We start from the raw sequence: 16888 nt of genomic DNA on the forward strand, positions 1-16888 counted from the left end.
ACAGCAGTATAAAGAAAGTCTGTTGTAATTTATAATTTCTAAACCCATGATTAGTGCAGTGAACGGGGATAAATGGAGGACACAGGACATGGTTTTCTGTGCAGGTGCAAGCTGGTCCATGAGTACAAATCCTACATCTGCTTGATTAAGGTCTCAGTGTGAGGGTAGAACAAGAAAATAACAAATGCCTACTTTCAGTCACTTCCTTAGAAAAGTTCTTCTAACTCATTATGCAAGGGCAAAATATTTAAATGTCCATTAAACCTTGCAAAAACCTGCTTTATTTAAAACTCTAATTTTGTAGCTGTAGTTGCAGAAATAAACCCAGTGACTATCCATGTAGATTGATTTCTAGTAAAGACTCCAGTGAAGCATTTCTGGCCTCCAGCATCCCTTTGTCTCAGCCAGAACTGCAGAGGAGCTGGAGTTCACCACATCACGGGCTGAAAGTCACCAGCCCCAAAGTGCTGCAGACCAAGTGGCTCTCCCATATTTTTCAGTGTTCCAAGGCCAGGTTGGATGGGGCTCTGGTCTCTGGAAGGTGTCCCTGCCCATGGGATGTGATAGTTTTAAGGTCCCTTCCAACCCAAACCACTCCACGATTCTGTTATTCCATTTCTCCTAGGAGACATGGCCAGAGTGCTGCAATGACAAAAGTGGGCATGGTCCTCATGTTTTCTCTCTCATACAAATTAAAAAATGTTTAAGGTTCCAAATGACGTTAAAAATCCCATTATAATCTAACCCACACTGCACAAAACCACAAAAACCCCAAAACAAGTAGTGCCCTGCCCCCTCTGTGCTTTTTTTTCAGGTAAGGCTGACTCTGATGTACTCCCCCTGAACAACACAACATCAATGTTATTCAGTTAAGGAAAAGCTGGTTTTTGTAATAATTGTGTAGCCAAAGGTCCCTGTGAGAAGTTTTTTCTGCAATAAAGAACAGACAAACCTCACAAAGTGGTATTTCTAGGGAGTGTGCTATTAGAAAGAATTGATATTTGAGGAGCTTTAGTTTATTAAAAATGTGCAAGAGCTCCTCTGTGACTAGTTTCATGCACAGCTTAGTGAAAGGTTAGAAAATTAGCTCCTGTGCTGCTTATACAGCTGGATGGATGGAGGGGACTTTACATTTCACAACTTCTTGTTTCTGACAAGTTCCAGTGAATTATTTATGTGGCCACTTATCCTGCAGAGATGGAGCTGAGGGAACAAACCAAGTTCACAAATGCTACCAGAAAGCCTTCAGGTGATAAGATGAAAATGGATCTTGGTCGCTGCTGATCTCAAACCTGGACTGGAATTTGTGGCCTATAGATGAAGGGTTGTGTGGCTTACATTTTTCATCTCTAACTCGTGAATTTGTGCAGTTTATGAACAATTCATGAAGTTCTATTTATCTTCGGCAATTGCCTTATGAATCAAGGGTTTAACTGGAATAAGATAATCCAGGAAATAGTAAATTTCAATTCATTTTTATGAATCTAATATATATTCCACATATGAGAGCAGAGATGTGAATACACTAGTGATAAAAATACTAGAAATAAATTACCTATTTCTGTAACTATAGTTTAACTCCAAAAGTCAGAGATTTTGGCAAATCTGATTTTTGAAGCTCTTGAATTTTCTGGAAGTTTCTAGCCTTAAAAGTGAATTAATACACCTCTGTGTGTTTTTTCCTCTCTCTTATATACAATGGGTCTTTTGCCATCTTGATTCTTTATCTACAGCAATATGGATTCACAAATAAAAGGTTTGGAAAAGATTTCATTATTTTCAGGGAATTTTCTTTTTATTTTTCTTTGCTAACCAGTAGCTTCCCTGATATTTGTTGTTGATGACCCTGTTTTAAATCCTTTCTCTGCTGCAAACGTAGAATCACATCTTATGTTAGGCAAGTGCTTCTCTATTATGTTATTCCACACTCCAGGATTTGGGATCTTCAGTTCTGGAGTAATTCCAAATGCTGTTAGGCTGAGGGGCAGATGATAATTCCAAAATCCAGTAGCTAATGGACTACAAAGGCTTGCTAGAAACTCAGCTCAGGGGATTGAGAATCAAGTAGTCTTCACTACAAGTTTTTCCAAAATCCTGTGTTCCAGTACTTCAATTAACACTGCAAAAAGGAATTTTAAATTTTGTATAATGTAAATGCAGATATCAGTCAATGAGTTCCTCAAATTTAGGGTGAAAAGTCTGAGGTTGTGGTGCAAATGTTAGCACATTCTGAGGGTGTCACAGGTATGACCAGTCAGCTCTAGAAAGACTAAACTGCAAAATCTGCAGGTATGGAAAAAGTACTTCCAAACCTGTACAAATGATTCTCCATTAAATATTTTAATTGTGGCACGATCAAAAAAAGTAGCACTTGGAGAAACCATAAAAATTGTCAGTTGTTCAGTAGCTCTGAATCCTGATATGGCAATGTAAGGATTAATGGCATTTCTCAGCACCAAACAGACCCTGAATGTCTTCTGGAATTGCTTAACTGGATCCTCCAGCTCCTACAGGAACCATCAGTGAGCAGAGGCCTCCCTCTGCTCCCTCAGGGTTCCCGTATTTGTGACAGGAGCTGCAAAGCCCCTGGGCAGTGTGGGAACCCAGAGCTTCCCTCTGGCTGCCCTGGAGGGTCTGGGACCCTGGCAGGAGTCAGGAGCCCCCCTGGACAGAGCCCCCAGAGACACTGGCTGTGATCTCTGTCCATGGAAAAGAGTTTTCAATCTTACAGCATGAATTACAAGCTCTGAGTGTTTGATATCAGTAATAATTAAGTGTGGCATGGGTGCAAAAGTCAAATTTTAGGATTCTAGATTAGGGGTCCAAAGGGGACAAGATGGAGGAAATTGGGTGTGCCTTGTCCTTTTTCTCCTTCTTCATGCCCTCCATGTCTCACTGTGGTGTTGGCATTTTTCTGTTGGCTCAGGCTGGGGACACACTGTCCAACGTAGGTGACAGATATTGGCACGTTCTTGTAAATGCAGCCCAGGGAGTTTCTGGTATTTAATGTTTGTAACATCCCACTGAGGGCAGAGCCCCACACGCTGCCCTGCAGGACAGAGCTGGGCAGGGCAGCAGAACATGTTAGAGATAAACAGAATAAACAACCTGGAAACCAGCACAGACCAATTATGGCTTCTGCTTTGGCAGCGGGGCTGACAGACAGAGACTTTCTACAACCTAGGGATCATCAATACCACAGATTCCCACAGTGCAGCACCTGCAATATTTATTCCCTTTAAGAGACACAGCTGCTCCCAGGAGCTGCCTGCTCCCTGCTGGCCCCATGGAATTGCTCAGGCTCTGAGCTCACAGCTGAGGGTCTGGCAGCTCTTTGTCAAGGAAATCCAGGATTGTTGTCCTGCACAGGGAAGGAAACCAGTGGAGAGCTGATGAGAAATGGGAAGGGGCTGGTGGCATCCTCAGGAGGCAGCTGGAGATGGCACTGGGTTAAAATCTTCCAGAGTCCTGCCCTGGCTATTTCAGTAGCAGCTGTCCCAAACACAAAGGAGAAAAGCCTGATGTCATTGCTTCCAACAATTCCTTTCAACGCTTCCAGAGCTCTGCCTAAATGGAAACTGAAGTGAAAACAGTAAGGTATCATTATTGCTGCTGTTAATGAAGACATGGGACTAATTTTGGGCTAAGAAGGATTTATTGCTCAGAGTAACATCAGTCTCAGAGGCCATGAGACCAAGCAGCTGGCCATAGCTCAAAGTAGTCAAGTTATTTGTTACAAGCAATATAGAACTTTCTAACACAGTGGACAGTTGCCACAAAGTTTATTTTGCTTTTCTGACCTATCACCTTTACTGAATTTTTCTGCACTGCAGATACTTTTATCCAATGGGCTGCTATCACATGTACACACAAATGCTTCTTTTATAATTTCTGAATCCTTAGCTTGCTCTATACAACCACACCCCTACATCAGGGTAGGGTTCACCATTTTATCAATGCAGTTTCTCACTTAAGGCATATTCTTACTTACAACTTTCTTATAGCAACATAAGTTTATGATTTTTCTGCTTAATGTCTGTATATTGTATTTTTACATCAGTCCAAGCTGCTCCCAAGGCTGCAGCTCAAACCCTTCAGTGTGTGTGGCAGTTTTGGGTTTTCCAATTCCCAGAGCAAGGGAAGCACAGAGCTGTTCATGCTGAATCTGTAGAGCAATCCCTTCACACGGGACAGCAAAAAGGCAGCTCACAGACCTGCAGCTTTCCCAGCAGAAAGGTCACCTGGAGCAGCCTGACCTTTTTAGCACAGAGAAAGCAATGAGCCATCAGCCCTATCTGAGCAGCCTTCAATCCCAAGGAACTCCCAAAATAACCTGGAGATAAAGAAGATGGATAAAAATCAGGAGATGCCAGGGAGCAGGGCATGCAGTTGCTTCTTCAAGATGTTTCTTTGAGAGAAATTGTACATATGCTATAAGTCAAAGTCAGGGGAGAGGAAAATTACAAGTCCCTGGAGAAAGGAAAGAGATTAACATTTTATCACAGGCAAATAAGTGGGAAACTCTTGAATTTATAGATATGTAGATATAAGCACATGAAGTTATTGCTAGTAGGGCATTAAAAATAGAAGTATTATCTTTCTACTCAAAGATTTTACTAAATAGCTATGAATTTCTAATTAAGTAATGTTAAATCTCTGTGACAATGTAGTTCATTTGATTATGTATGACTGAAATCTGAAACCTAAATGTAATAATAACTTAAAAGTATGGGCCAAATATCCCAAAATTTTTCTCCTGAGTAGAATCATATGAACTTAAAAGGTAGCAACTCTTTTTTTCTGTCATGGAGATGAAAGCATTAAACGATTCAGATGCCAGTATTTGATACACAAAACCCAAGCAAATGACAAATTCAATCTAACCAGATTCATTAACTTAACCCCACACATACACACACCATGTCCTTATCCACACCCTCCATAAAACTGTGCTCAAGACAATGTAAATTGCCAAGAATTAAAAAGAATTTAAGAAATCTGAAGTTAAACTAAACCCCCACACCATCAGCACAGCACATGTACAGACTGGTACATATATTTTTTTCATGTTCCCTTTGTGTTGAAGGTGATTTGTTCATCTCCTTCTGTTTGTGGGCCCTTTTTAGGATGAATTTCAAGAATCCAGAGAGCATCTTTCCCCTGATCATTAAGGCTACATTTCCTGCCAGTGTCCAAAGGATTGGCTGTCAAAGGACTACTACAAATTTTGTAGCAATGCAGATTTTTTCTGAAGGTGAATCATGAAGTGTTTGTGGCACTGAAATTTGGGACACAAGTCGCCACCACCACAAATATTTGACCTGAAGCTCACAAGTTCTACTGCAAATGGTTTCTGTGCTCCCTTCCCACTGGTAATGGCCTGAGCAGCCTCCCCCAGAAGGAATTAATCACAGTGGATGTGTTGGAGATATTCTTTGCTGCAAATACTATATGAATTTTTATAGCATTAAATATATATGCACTATTTTTATCTTCCTTATAGAAGATATCTGTTTATACCTTCTCACAGAAACTTTATATTTGAAGACTTTAAATATATTTTTTTACCTTTTTTCTCTTGATTTTTTTCTTTTGATACACTGACTTAATCTGCTGTTCAGAACAATTATTTTCTTCAGTAAATCCTCTTTCACCTCCAACTCCTCTCCTATATACTACAGATCCATGTTATTGAGATCTCCTGGTTAGAACAACCTCACACCAGTTCCCAAATTTGAAAATAAATACAGAAAATATTTCACTATAAAGGAGGAAGGGTTTCCAAATTTAAGAAGACATTAAATAGGCTTTTATTCAGAAAAGAAACTTTAACAATTATTTTAAGAATCAGTCCCTCACCAGGAATGTCTTAAAGGAATGTCTTAAAAACATTGTATTTCAATGGAACCATTTGCTATTTGCCCTTTATTTTTTTCTTTTGCCATGGATAATTTACGTTAAATTGGAAAGTGTCTCCCTCTGAATCAACTTTTGAAGTGCATGACTTGACAATTATATTTAAGTTTGTGTGTTTTCTCTGTAAGTATTTCCTACAGAAATGACTGAGAATTGAAGCTTTACACAATTACAACTTTGGGGTGGAATGAACAAGATTATTTCTTATCAAATGCTTTAAATGCTCTGTTTATTCCAAAGGTGAATAAAGAGCAAGATACCTTTCTGAAGGTGGTTCCTGTGGGAGAGATGCACAGGCAGGTCCATTTGGATTCACTGTGTTTAGGAAAGGAGATTTTGCAATGCTGGAGCTCTGGAACAGAAAACAGAAAAATATCTGGGTGCTGCTCCCTGCTCTGCCATGTGAGATTGATGCAGGCTTCCCTCTCTGCTCCTTTCTTCTCATCCAAAGTTATTTCTTCCAGCAGAACTTTAACCCCAGCTGGGAGCCTCTGTACCATACAGACAGCAAAGTTTGGAGCTTTTTTAAGAAAGATCTGACTTGCAGCTCAGGGTTCTTTCATGTGAGGGGAACAAAGGGAAGGCAGATGTGAAAAACAAGCCAAGGGAACCTTTTTGACAGGGTTGGTAAAAGGAGAGTATGGAGGTGTTGAGACTCCAAAAGACAAGCTCTCATCCAGTCACTTAGCACACACCTGATTCTCTAATCAAGCACAGATCAAAGTAAGCAACACCTGCACCTGATTTAGTTTTAATCCTGTGAGTAGTTCTCAACACTCCAGTGAGTATTCGCTACTCAACGGGAATGCTCGAGAGCCTAAAGAAAACTTTTTATAATGTCTAGTTCATGAGATTTCTGTTCTTTCATGAAGGATTTTGCTTTAGCTTATTTGTGTGAGCTCTGGCTGCTTATTGTTTTAAAATATTTTAAATTATTTTACATTAAAATAGTTTTAATAGTTTAAATTAATTTTAATAGTTTAAAATTCTTCATTCTGGAAACTGCCAGCTATGTACAGACAGGTGAGTGGATAAAGAAAGACTACAAATCAGGTTTGGAATGAAACTGAGATACCTAAAAATCTTTGCAATAGTGCTGCCCTGAAAGTCACATATTTGAAGAAGAGAAAGGATTTCTGGGCTGCTTCACATGGGAAGAAGACACTGGATGTTTTTTCCTTCCTTGTTGTGTTTCATAGCCCTGGGCTTCATGGTCATCCAGTGCATGGGCAGGAGAATCTCACTCCTCTGAGTCACTCAGTGGTCACCTCTGTGTGAGCCAGCATTTAGCCTAGATCACCTAATGGCAACAATTTCACCCGGAAGAAAGTTTGCCTCATACTAAATCAGATATGTCATCAAAGGGTGGACGTTTTTTTTTCACTAGTTCAGTCTTTGAAAACTGCTGATAAAGCCGGAGGTATTGGACCATATGGCAAACCTATCGATGCAGTCAGTCATATTTAATCAAAATGTTGAAAATTATTTTATTAAAGGGCCTAAATATACAAATTAAGGAAGAGCTGATGAAATGTTGCCTTATTTCTACTTGCTAACCTTCTAGCAGTATCACTTTCTCATAAAGGGATTAGTAAATATGGCTTTAAATATCTTGAACTGCAGAGGAATCAGTTACCAACTTGAATCTTTTAGTGATTTAGAGAACTTCAGTGTAATATTTTGACCTCCAATTTACATTTGTTGGACATAAGCCTCCCATTGCCCTCTCTGTGTTGATTTTGGAGTGAATTGGAAGGCTGAAAAGAAAAATGAAGGAAAGCCACAGGATGGCTTTAAAATCTATCCAAGGATATTTAGATGAACTTCATAGGGATCAGACTAGAGAGTGGGACATACATTTTGAGAGAATCTGTTGGGATAACTTGATAGTTTGAGTTTTCATCCTGAAAATGAATCTTTGAGTAACTTTTTATCTCTCAGTAATGTCAGATTTTAACGAGGTGAAGTAAAATTTTCCACCCATTGAACACTGCTTCATGTTTAACGAGGAATGATAAATTCTGAAGTTACTGTGTGAAATGATCCTGCTTCATAAACTGGTGTGCCTTGGTAAAGGAACCTTCTTGAGCAGTTCTGCTCTGCTGAGTTACGTATTTCGGGGATCCAGGATCACACCCTGGGCCTTAAAATAGCAGCAGAAATAGGCCAAGCCCCAAATCTGTCAGGAGAGGCAGAGGGATACAGATATGTGCTTTTGAGGTACTTCTGTACATGATCGATGTGCGAACTGCAGTTCAATTTATGAGGACTTGGCTGTATTTATTTTCTGCACAGATGAAAAAGTTTATAGGGAGATTATTCATATAAAGTTTTTTTAAGGCCACACGCCTATGATTTAAAGCTTGCCTCCTCTTTATCACCTGATTGTTAACTGCTTTCCATTTCCATCTCAATGCTTAAAACAAGTTCCTACTCCTACCCCAGAGAAGGCAGCACATCTATCTGATCCTCACACTCCTCATCTGTATTTGATACCAGTTACATGTTGGAGTAAGTCTCAGGGGCATTAATTTATTGTAGCTGAAGGTCGAGCAGCACAAAAACGTTTGATCACTACAGACTTAATACTTAAGGTATTGAGAAGGACAAGGCAGTGTTCTGACAGGTCTTGATGTTTGTTTTTTCCCCCCAAACTTTCTCGCCAGTAGCTGCCGTCGTCCTCATTTAACAGTAGTTCATGCCTTTAGGACTGCTGCGATGCTCTTCTCTTTAGGTGAGCATCAGAATTCTTGCAATTCCTTTGGGCTCGAGGAAGGAAGCGAGGCAGAGATGGCCGGGGATCGCCAAGGGCATCGTTTCCATCAGCAGTTCGCCTCCCGCGGCAGCGCTGCCCGCTCGGGCTGGGGGAGAGCGCAGCTCTCCGGGACGAGCCCCGGCGATGCAAAGTTGCGACCGCGCCGCCGGTGCCCCGGGAAGGCTCCGGGTCGGTGGAGCGCCTGGCCGCGGGCATCCCGCGGAGCCATCCCCATCCCCGGAGCCATCCCCATCCCCGGAGCCATCCCCATCCCCGGTGCCCTCCCCGGAGCGGCCGCAGGTGCGGGCGGGCCCCGCTCGGGCCCCGCGGGTTCCCGGGCGCCGCCGCGCGGCCGCCAGCGCCGGGCGGGGCCGCGCCTCCGGAGCCTCCGGAGCCGGGAGCGCCGCTCCCCCGGGCCCGCTCCCCCCCGGGCCGCACCGCATCCCGCCCCCGCCGCCGCCCCCGCCGCTGGGGCTCCCCCGCCGCTCTCCCCCGCCCCGCCGGGTTTGAAGGTCACCTCCGCCCGCCCGCCGCCGAGCCACTTTCCGCGCCGGCTGGCGAGCGGCAGCGCCTCCGCCCCGCGAGCTCCGAGTCCGGCCGGCGCGGGGCTCCCGCCGGCCGCGCCCGGGCGGAGCGGAGCGGAGCGGAGCCGCCTGTCGCCCCCTGCTCTCCCCGCGGCCCCGGGGCCGGGCCGGGCGGGGGCCCCGCTGCCGGAGCGCGGCGAGCCCGGGGGAGCCGGGCGGCGGCGGGGGGCGCGGCATGCGGCGGTGAGCGAGGGCGGCGGCGCTGCCCGCGGGAAGGGGCTGCGGCGGCGGCGGGAGCCGCGTCCCGCTGCCACCCGCCTGCCGGGGCCGCGGGAGAAGCGCCGCGACCCTTCGCCTCCGCTCGCCTCTTTATGGTGAGTTCGGGCCGCGGGGGGCAGCGGGGCAGCCCGGCGGGGCAGCGGGGCTGCGGCCGCAAAGTTCCCGGGGCGGCCCGGGCGGAGGGACGGGAGGGAGGCGGGGGGCTCCGGGGCGGCTCCGGTGCCGGAGCAGAAGGATGCCCGCGGCTCGGGGCACCGCGCCGGCTCCGCTGTCGCCTGCGGAGCGCCGTGCGGGGGGCTGCGGGGACAGCGGCACGGAGGAGGCTCCGCACGCAGGGAGCGGCAGGAACATGGGCATTCGGGGCTCTGCCGAGCTGCTCGTTAAAAGAGCGCAGGTGTTTAACTGCTGGGAAACCACCTGCCTGTAAGTCCTCGGGGTCTGCTGGTTTTATCGGCGATTCATCAGAATGTTTTCTCCTGCATGACTGTGTCAGGATAAAGAAAGTATCGGTGTTGCCGTGATCGCTGCGCGGTGCAGGTGGAGCGGCAGTGTGCCCGAGTGAGAGGTCAGGCAGCTCCTCTCGGTGCCGCTCCTCGGCCGGGGCAGGGCTCTGGGACGTGGGTTTGCGATGTGAGAGTGGCACTTCCCAAATCTGTGATGTGGCTGTTGGACACTGAGCTGCCGAGTTAACATGGTTCGCGCAGATGGTGAAACGAATGTGGTCTGAAGTTTGGCTGGAGTGATTCACAACGGCGAAGTGTGAAAGATCTGGTCCAAATCCGCAGCTTTTCTGTATCTGCTCTGTGAATTGCAAATGTGGTATAGTATGTTACACTCTGAAGTAAGTTTCGTGTTGACTGTTTTTTTTTTTTTTTTTTTCATTTCAAATAAAATTCAGCTTATTTAAGGCGAGATGGAGCATGAAACACAGCAGACGCTGCTGGTGGTGGCCCAAGAATGTCAAGTACCTGCTTTCGCTTCTCTAGACTCGATGGTACTTAAGAGAGGAAAGATACTGTGTGTTTCATTCGGAAGTGTGAAAACAGCTGTATGCACGGGCTGTCAAAGTAGAAGCAAGGTTTTGTCACTCTGTGGTAGAGATTGATGATGGTGGATGAATTACAGTCTAAAACAGAGCTACCCCTCATAATCAACTAATTATGTTTTAGAAGTCAAATAGCCATGGCTGCCTGAGGAGTTTTATGTGGGGAAGAGTAGTGGGGCTGTGTGAATTTTCAACATGTATGCCAATAGATCATTTAGTTTTCAGGAAAGTGGTTGATATTGATATCACGTGCTGCAGTTATCAGGATTATGGTAGTGATTTAGAGCAGGTATTTGATTTTTATTTACTTTTACTGAAACGTTTTGCATTACTGGATTTTGAGGAAGCTATTTTTATGTAGGAATTCTGTTTATAGTTGAGATCTACTTGCTGTCTTATGCAGGCTTTGAAGGCTTGGCTTCCCAAGACTCATTTACAGTTTATTCTTCTGGTAAATACATTAGACAAAGGATCCGGCGTTTGCTGAAATGAAATCTGTATTTCTAATGTCAAGACTATATTTCTTTTTTCTATTAATACGTAGCAGAGTATCAGTAATAGAGCTGACAAATGTAACGAATAAAATTCACAGTATGTTGATGATTTTTATAGTTCTTGTAATTGAAGTACTTGGTGTCCTTGACGTGATGAGGATGCTGCTCTGGCTTTCATGAAAGGATACCCTTTACTGACAGAAATACTGTCAGGAGTCAGGTGTGGAGGAAGAGAGTGGGGTTGTGAGTTGCTGTGCAGAATGTGCTCAGTTTCCAGCTCAGGATGCACACGTAGGACTGCAAGGTGCAGTTCCCAGCCCTGAGAATCCTTCCAGTGATGCCTGCACGCTGCATGCGTGAGCCCTTCTGGCTGCTGCTGCAGCACAGGAGGGGAATGGTATGTCCTGAGGCCATGGCTGCCAGTGCTGGTGGGTTTGAAGCCTCTCCTTGCTCCCTGCTCAAAGCTCTCTTGAAGTTAAACACGGAACAGCAAGGCCAGGAGGGACCCAGGCACTCCTGCTCAGTCTCTGTGTTCCTGCCCAAGGCAGGATCTGCTCGTACCTGTGTCATCTCTGATGGCATACTTCGTGTACTTTTTGTATTCCCATTCTCCTCTTACTTTTCTTCCTGCTTTTGCTGTCTTTTCTATGAGTTTTTTTTCTTCTTTTACCTATTATTTTCTAAAGAATCTTATCTTGTTCCCTGCAAACCCTTCCTCTGGTATAGCCAGTCACTTTCAAGATTTTTTTCATTGCTTTGTGGGAGACCTACAGCTTGTTTTCCAGCCCTGTATAATATGCTGGATTTACCAGGTTTCTGCCTGGTTTTTAGGAGGAATGTAAAGGAAATATTACCCTTGCTATCTCTTTGTGCAGACATGTAAGCTTTGTTCAGGACCAAGGAGCTGTTCAGTATCTGCTTGCACTGGGGGAGGTTGAGCTCTCTGGAAATAGAGAGACCAATGGCTGAGTTAAAAAATCCACCATTGCTAATTTTTCACCTTTTAGTTTGAAATTGCATGATCTGATTTTTAAATCTAACTAGAAGCATTATATACCATAAAGGGTAGAGCTCCTAAGTGCTGGACACAAGAACAAATATTATTCACAGCTATTGAAGGTATGGCTGCCTTAAGCATATTGTTGTCTGAAAAAGATGAATCTGATGTAATTAAGAATAACACATCATAGTACAGCCTGGGAAAATATGTAGTAGCTGAAAATCTGGGTTTTTTTATGTATGTCAGAACTCCCTCTACTTAATTCTTGGATTTTGATCCCTTCCCTTTTCATGTGGGAGATGGGGATCCTCTTGTCTCACACAGCCTTGTAAAAGTAGAGTGTGAGCAAAACTGAAGAGTTAGGAAGCAAGAAAACAGACAGGGCTTAAAAGAATGGCAAACAGAACTTTTTTTAGGGCTTCTGACTGTTTCTGGTCTTGATAGGGTGAAATCACAAACATCTGTAGCAGAACTTCTGATGACTCCATTGAGCAAAATTGGAGCTGTACTATTTCCTGAGAACAGAAAGCTCCTCTCTCGGGCTTCTCCCAAGTCATTAATGAGAAGCCTTTTTTTACTTTGTTTTGAATTCTTTGCTTAGTTGCACTTTCTTATGAGTAGTTTTGTTCTTTAATTTAAGTAATTGAATATTCCAGTCCTTATTCTGGGGAGTATAATGCCATCTCTGACACTTCATGTTGTTCATTCTTGCAGATATTATCAGTAGATAGTGTTTGTATCACCTATTCTGAATATCTGCTTTAATGATTAAAAGCTGCTTATGATGCTCTTGAGTATTTATTACACTTTCCCTTCATAACTATTATTTTCCTAAAATTTACTGTGCCAGCAATGACAACTTATTGCAAGTTAGATAATTTTATTTGTGTCCTTGAAGTTGATGCAATAAAAATAGTATGCAAACTGAAATGAGCTGGAAAATCCCTTCTGGGATGCTGGAGTTTGTGTAATTCTGTAGAGCAGCAAGAGGTGGTCGTGTTGGATTCACAGGATGGGTCACAGCTGGCCAGCAGGCAGCATCAAGGGCCAAAAATAGGCTGAAATGCTATTTTCTGCAATGTAGGTGTAATTTAACGTCTCTATTCTTCTGCTCAAGACTTTGTACTTTGCAGAGATCCAGAAGGAAGAATATTTAGGGAATATTCCAAAATCCAAGGTATTTTGTGATGTATTGATTTGGCTATTTTCAAAGGGAAAGAAGCTGTTTGGTATTTTGAAGGATGTTTCAGAAGTTGGTTAACATAAGACTGCAGCTCTGTGGCAGTTTTGTCCAAGCCAGTTAAAAACTCCTGAATATTTTGCAACTTTGGATGCAGCTCCAAAATCCCGTCTTCCCAAACAGCAAATGTTCCTGTGCTGAGAGCTGAAAGGAACTCAGTAAATATGAGTTTACACTGACAGATGCCCCAGGACCTGCCTCTGCCACTCAGTGCCCTAAAATTCAAATAACTCCCAGACTGGGAAGTGCTGTGGCACAGAGTGGGAGCGTGTGGCTGCAGGCAGCCTGGGGGGCTGTGCAGAAGCAACACAGCCCAGACAGTGTGAGCAAACTGAGATGCAATAAAAGAATTGCCTGTGCTTCAGCGGGGAAGGTGTGAGGGAGCACAGTTACAGCAGGGTGAGCTGAGAGCTTGGCTGTGGCAAGGGCAAACATGCAGAATAAATCACTTGAAGATAAACAGCACGGGGCTGGCTGCAGGGCCAGGTGCAGCCTGGGACCAGCGTTCAAGCACTACCAATACACAGATTTTCTGTTCGCAACACGCTTGGCTTCAGTCCTCCAGTGCACAACCCCTGGCCAGCAAAGTTTAGGATACAGCAAGGAGAGGTTACACAGCTAAAAATGCGAATTTCAATGATACAGCCTAGAATACATCCCAAGCAATTGCTGTCTTTAGGCTCCTCAGTGTTAAAGCAATGGTAGCGAGAGCTGGAGTTACCCAGAATCACACCCACAGATTATTCTGGGTTGGAAGGGACCCACAAGGATCAAGTCCAGCTCTTAAGGGAATGGCCTGAGTGGTGAATTAGTGCCTCTCAACTTTCTGTGTGTTTTCTACTTCTTTGATTTGAGTCTGGTGCAGTGATAGTTGGGATTCAAACATTTCCTTTACATTTCGGCATTTATTTATCACTGTTCCACCGCATTTTCTCCTAGAATCGAATAAAATATGTGTGCTGACCAATTTTCTTGATGAGGACACCCATATCTTGCTCTCCTGGCTGCTGGTTGCTAAGTATTGTAATGATTTTATTGTCTCTGAGTTCAGTCTCTGTATTAGTTGGGGGCAAACATTATATGATCAGAGCATTAAGAAACTGGCCCGAAAGTAATTTTTTTTTCCTTTTGAGAAATTTGGGGAAACTCAGACTTGATATAGAAACTTCCAACTCTAAAAGTGTATTGTTTTGAAGGTGTGAGTATGTGAAAATGTGGGTAGGAAATTTAGGAGAATGTTTAAACAAGCAAGTGCCACTATTTCATATTTAAGTACTCCAATAGTTGGAGCAGTTGTAGAGAAGGTGGAAGAAGCCCTGTGCAGAGGTGGAAGGAAGGGTGGTTGTGTTGGACAGCTGTACTTCTGTTAAAGGAGAAAAGTTTTTCTCCTTTGAGTTGAAATGAACCCCATGTTCACATGAGATAAAACACTAAATCCACGTGTGCTGCCCTGCTAAGAAAGCTCAGGGGAGGTGCACTTGCTTTCCTTGGACTTGGCTCATTCTGTAGTCTGTCCTTTGGGTGTTCTAAAGCTTTTTTATCTTTGCTGCAGTTTACACATGAAAAACACATGTAGGAAACAGTTACACATGTAATGCTGTTGTCTTACCAAACTCACAGTCTGTTGTGCACCTCAAACAAATCCAGAGCCCTGGATTTCAAAATAAAACATTGTGTAATTGTCTTGTTGTCTTGAAAAAACCTATCTTTTCTATGTCTGTTCAATGATTAATGGTAGTCATCTCTCACAAAAGTGGTTTGGCTGGTGAATCAGCATTACTGCTCCTTGGATGGCCAGTTCTTGAGCTTCTGCTTTTATCTTTTAAATATGTTTTGTTAAATGGACCCCTAGGTGTTTGAGTTTTTCCACATGTTGTAGAGGATTGGTAATTTAGGATTTGAGGAGAGAGAAATTAGAGTGGAATGGCACTGATCCAGGAAAAAGGTTTGATAGTCTCTGTCAGAACCAATATTGCTCTCTTTGTCTACCCTGTTTATTCACTGTTTTTGTAGTTAGCATTCATCCCTAAATTGAGGATTATGCAATATTATGGAGATATTTTGTTGAGCAAATGATTTTGACTGTCAATAAAGAACCTGTAAACAGCACCTGTATGACATGTAGAATACAGTTTAAACCCTGCTTTCAGAATAATCTTCTTGTCTTCAAATGGACGTAATTCTGTAACATTTCCCTTGGGATGCAGCACAGCCTGTGTGGTTTCTGACCACAGAGCAGAGCTTACAGCCTTTCTACTTCTGTGGGAAAAGACATTGAAGCATCAGTTTCAAGTTATGCTATGGGGTGGTTCTCTCTGATCAGCATCTCAGAAAATAATATGAAATACTCTCTCCTGTTACAAGGAAACTCTACAGTGAAGCTTCAGGATTAAAAAAAAAAATAAAATAAAATAGTGTCACTCCACTGCAGGCAGTGCACTGTGTCTATAAGTAGTTACCTAAATGTCCTTTCCTGCAGCATCGAAGATAAGCTGCCTAAAATGTCATCTACCACATGGTGATCCCCATTTTGAGCCTGCAACAATAAAAATGCTAAGGAAGTCCCAGAGTGCAGTTTGAATTGAGCCACACAGCTTGACCCAGCAGGAAGATGAATGAATCTAGATATCCTCCTGATCTTTCTGTGATATTAGACCCTTTCCCACTCCTTAATTTAGGGCACTCTCCATATGGCTGCCTCCCTTCCTGGTGCCCTGCTCTCGTTGCCATCGTGATGCTGTGTTAGCCTGCAGCTGCCTCCACGAGGCACCCATCGGCTTTGCCCTGGCTGTTACCAGTGCTGGGCTCTTGCCAGGTACCCAAATTGGCCTTATTAAATGTTTCACACACTTGTTTCTGTGTGAATGTCCTCAGTTTAAAACCAGATTAATTAATTCTTATTGTTTTCTAGTCTCTGATATTACCCAGGAGTTTTTCATGTGTGTTTCTGACTCATTATTTCTATTTTACAACATTGCTTTCGCTTTTTTTTTGGTGCTGAAGTTCTGGCTGTAGTTATTTGTTGGAATCTGAGGTATTGGTAATTCTGAGATTGTAGAAAGTCTCTTTCAGCCCTGCTGCCAAAGAAGAAGTCATAATTGGTCTGTGCTGGTTTCCAGGTTGTTTATTCTGTTTATCTCTCACATGTTCTGCTGCCCTGCCCAGCTCTGTCCTGCAGGGCAGCGTGTGGGGCTCTGCCCTCAGTGGGATGTTACAATCATTAAATACCAGAAACTCCCTGGGCTGGATTTACAATAATGTGCCAATATCTGTCACCTACGTTGGACAGTGTGTCCCCAGCCTGAACCAACAGAAAAATGCCAACACCACAGTGAAACATGGAGGGCATGAAGAAGGAGAAAAAGGACAAGACACACCCAATTTCCTCCATCTTGTCCCCTTTGGACCCCTAATCTAGAATCCTAAAATTTTACTTTTGCACCTATGCCACACTTAATTATTACTGATATCAAACACTCAGAGCTTGTAATTCATCCTGTAGGATTGAAAACTCTTTTCCATGATCAGAGATCACAGCCAGTGTCTCTGGGGGCTCTGTCCAGGGGGGTTCCTGACCCCTGCCAGGGTCCCAGACCTGCCAGGGAGCCAGAGGGAAGCCCTGGATTCCCACAGTT

At 43.8% G+C, this 16888-nt stretch overlaps 1 protein-coding gene and 1 long non-coding RNA gene across 29 annotated transcripts in view; one reads left to right on the plus strand and one right to left on the minus strand.

Moving 5' to 3' along the window:
* RBFOX1 (RNA binding fox-1 homolog 1) overlaps window positions 1-16888 on the plus strand; it is a 1167105-nt gene that overhangs the window by 356152 nt on the left and 794065 nt on the right. For 3 of the 28 annotated variants that reach the window (XM_021531171.3, XM_021531180.3, XM_021531177.3), the window contains exon 1: window positions 9450-9569. The exons of 24 other annotated variants lie outside the window; for them this stretch is intronic. In XM_021531171.3, the coding sequence (XP_021386846.1) occupies window positions 9567-9569 (3 nt within the window). In that variant the 5' untranslated portion in view covers window positions 9450-9566. Of the gene's footprint in view, window positions 1-9449; window positions 9570-16888 lie in introns of those variants that run through there. One more of the 28 variants, XM_077786827.1, reaches the window with a different exon arrangement.
* Window positions 3637-9222, minus strand: LOC110471024 (uncharacterized). Its single transcript, XR_002465519.2, has 3 exons — window positions 9189-9222; window positions 6177-6268; window positions 3637-4333 (listed from the first exon to the last, which is right to left on the minus strand). It is a non-coding gene; the product is annotated as an uncharacterized LOC110471024 (long non-coding RNA).

The sequence above is a fragment of the Lonchura striata genome, chromosome 16 (genome assembly GCF_046129695.1).
Source record: "Lonchura striata isolate bLonStr1 chromosome 16, bLonStr1.mat, whole genome shotgun sequence".
NCBI lineage: Eukaryota > Metazoa > Chordata > Aves > Passeriformes > Estrildidae > Lonchura > Lonchura striata.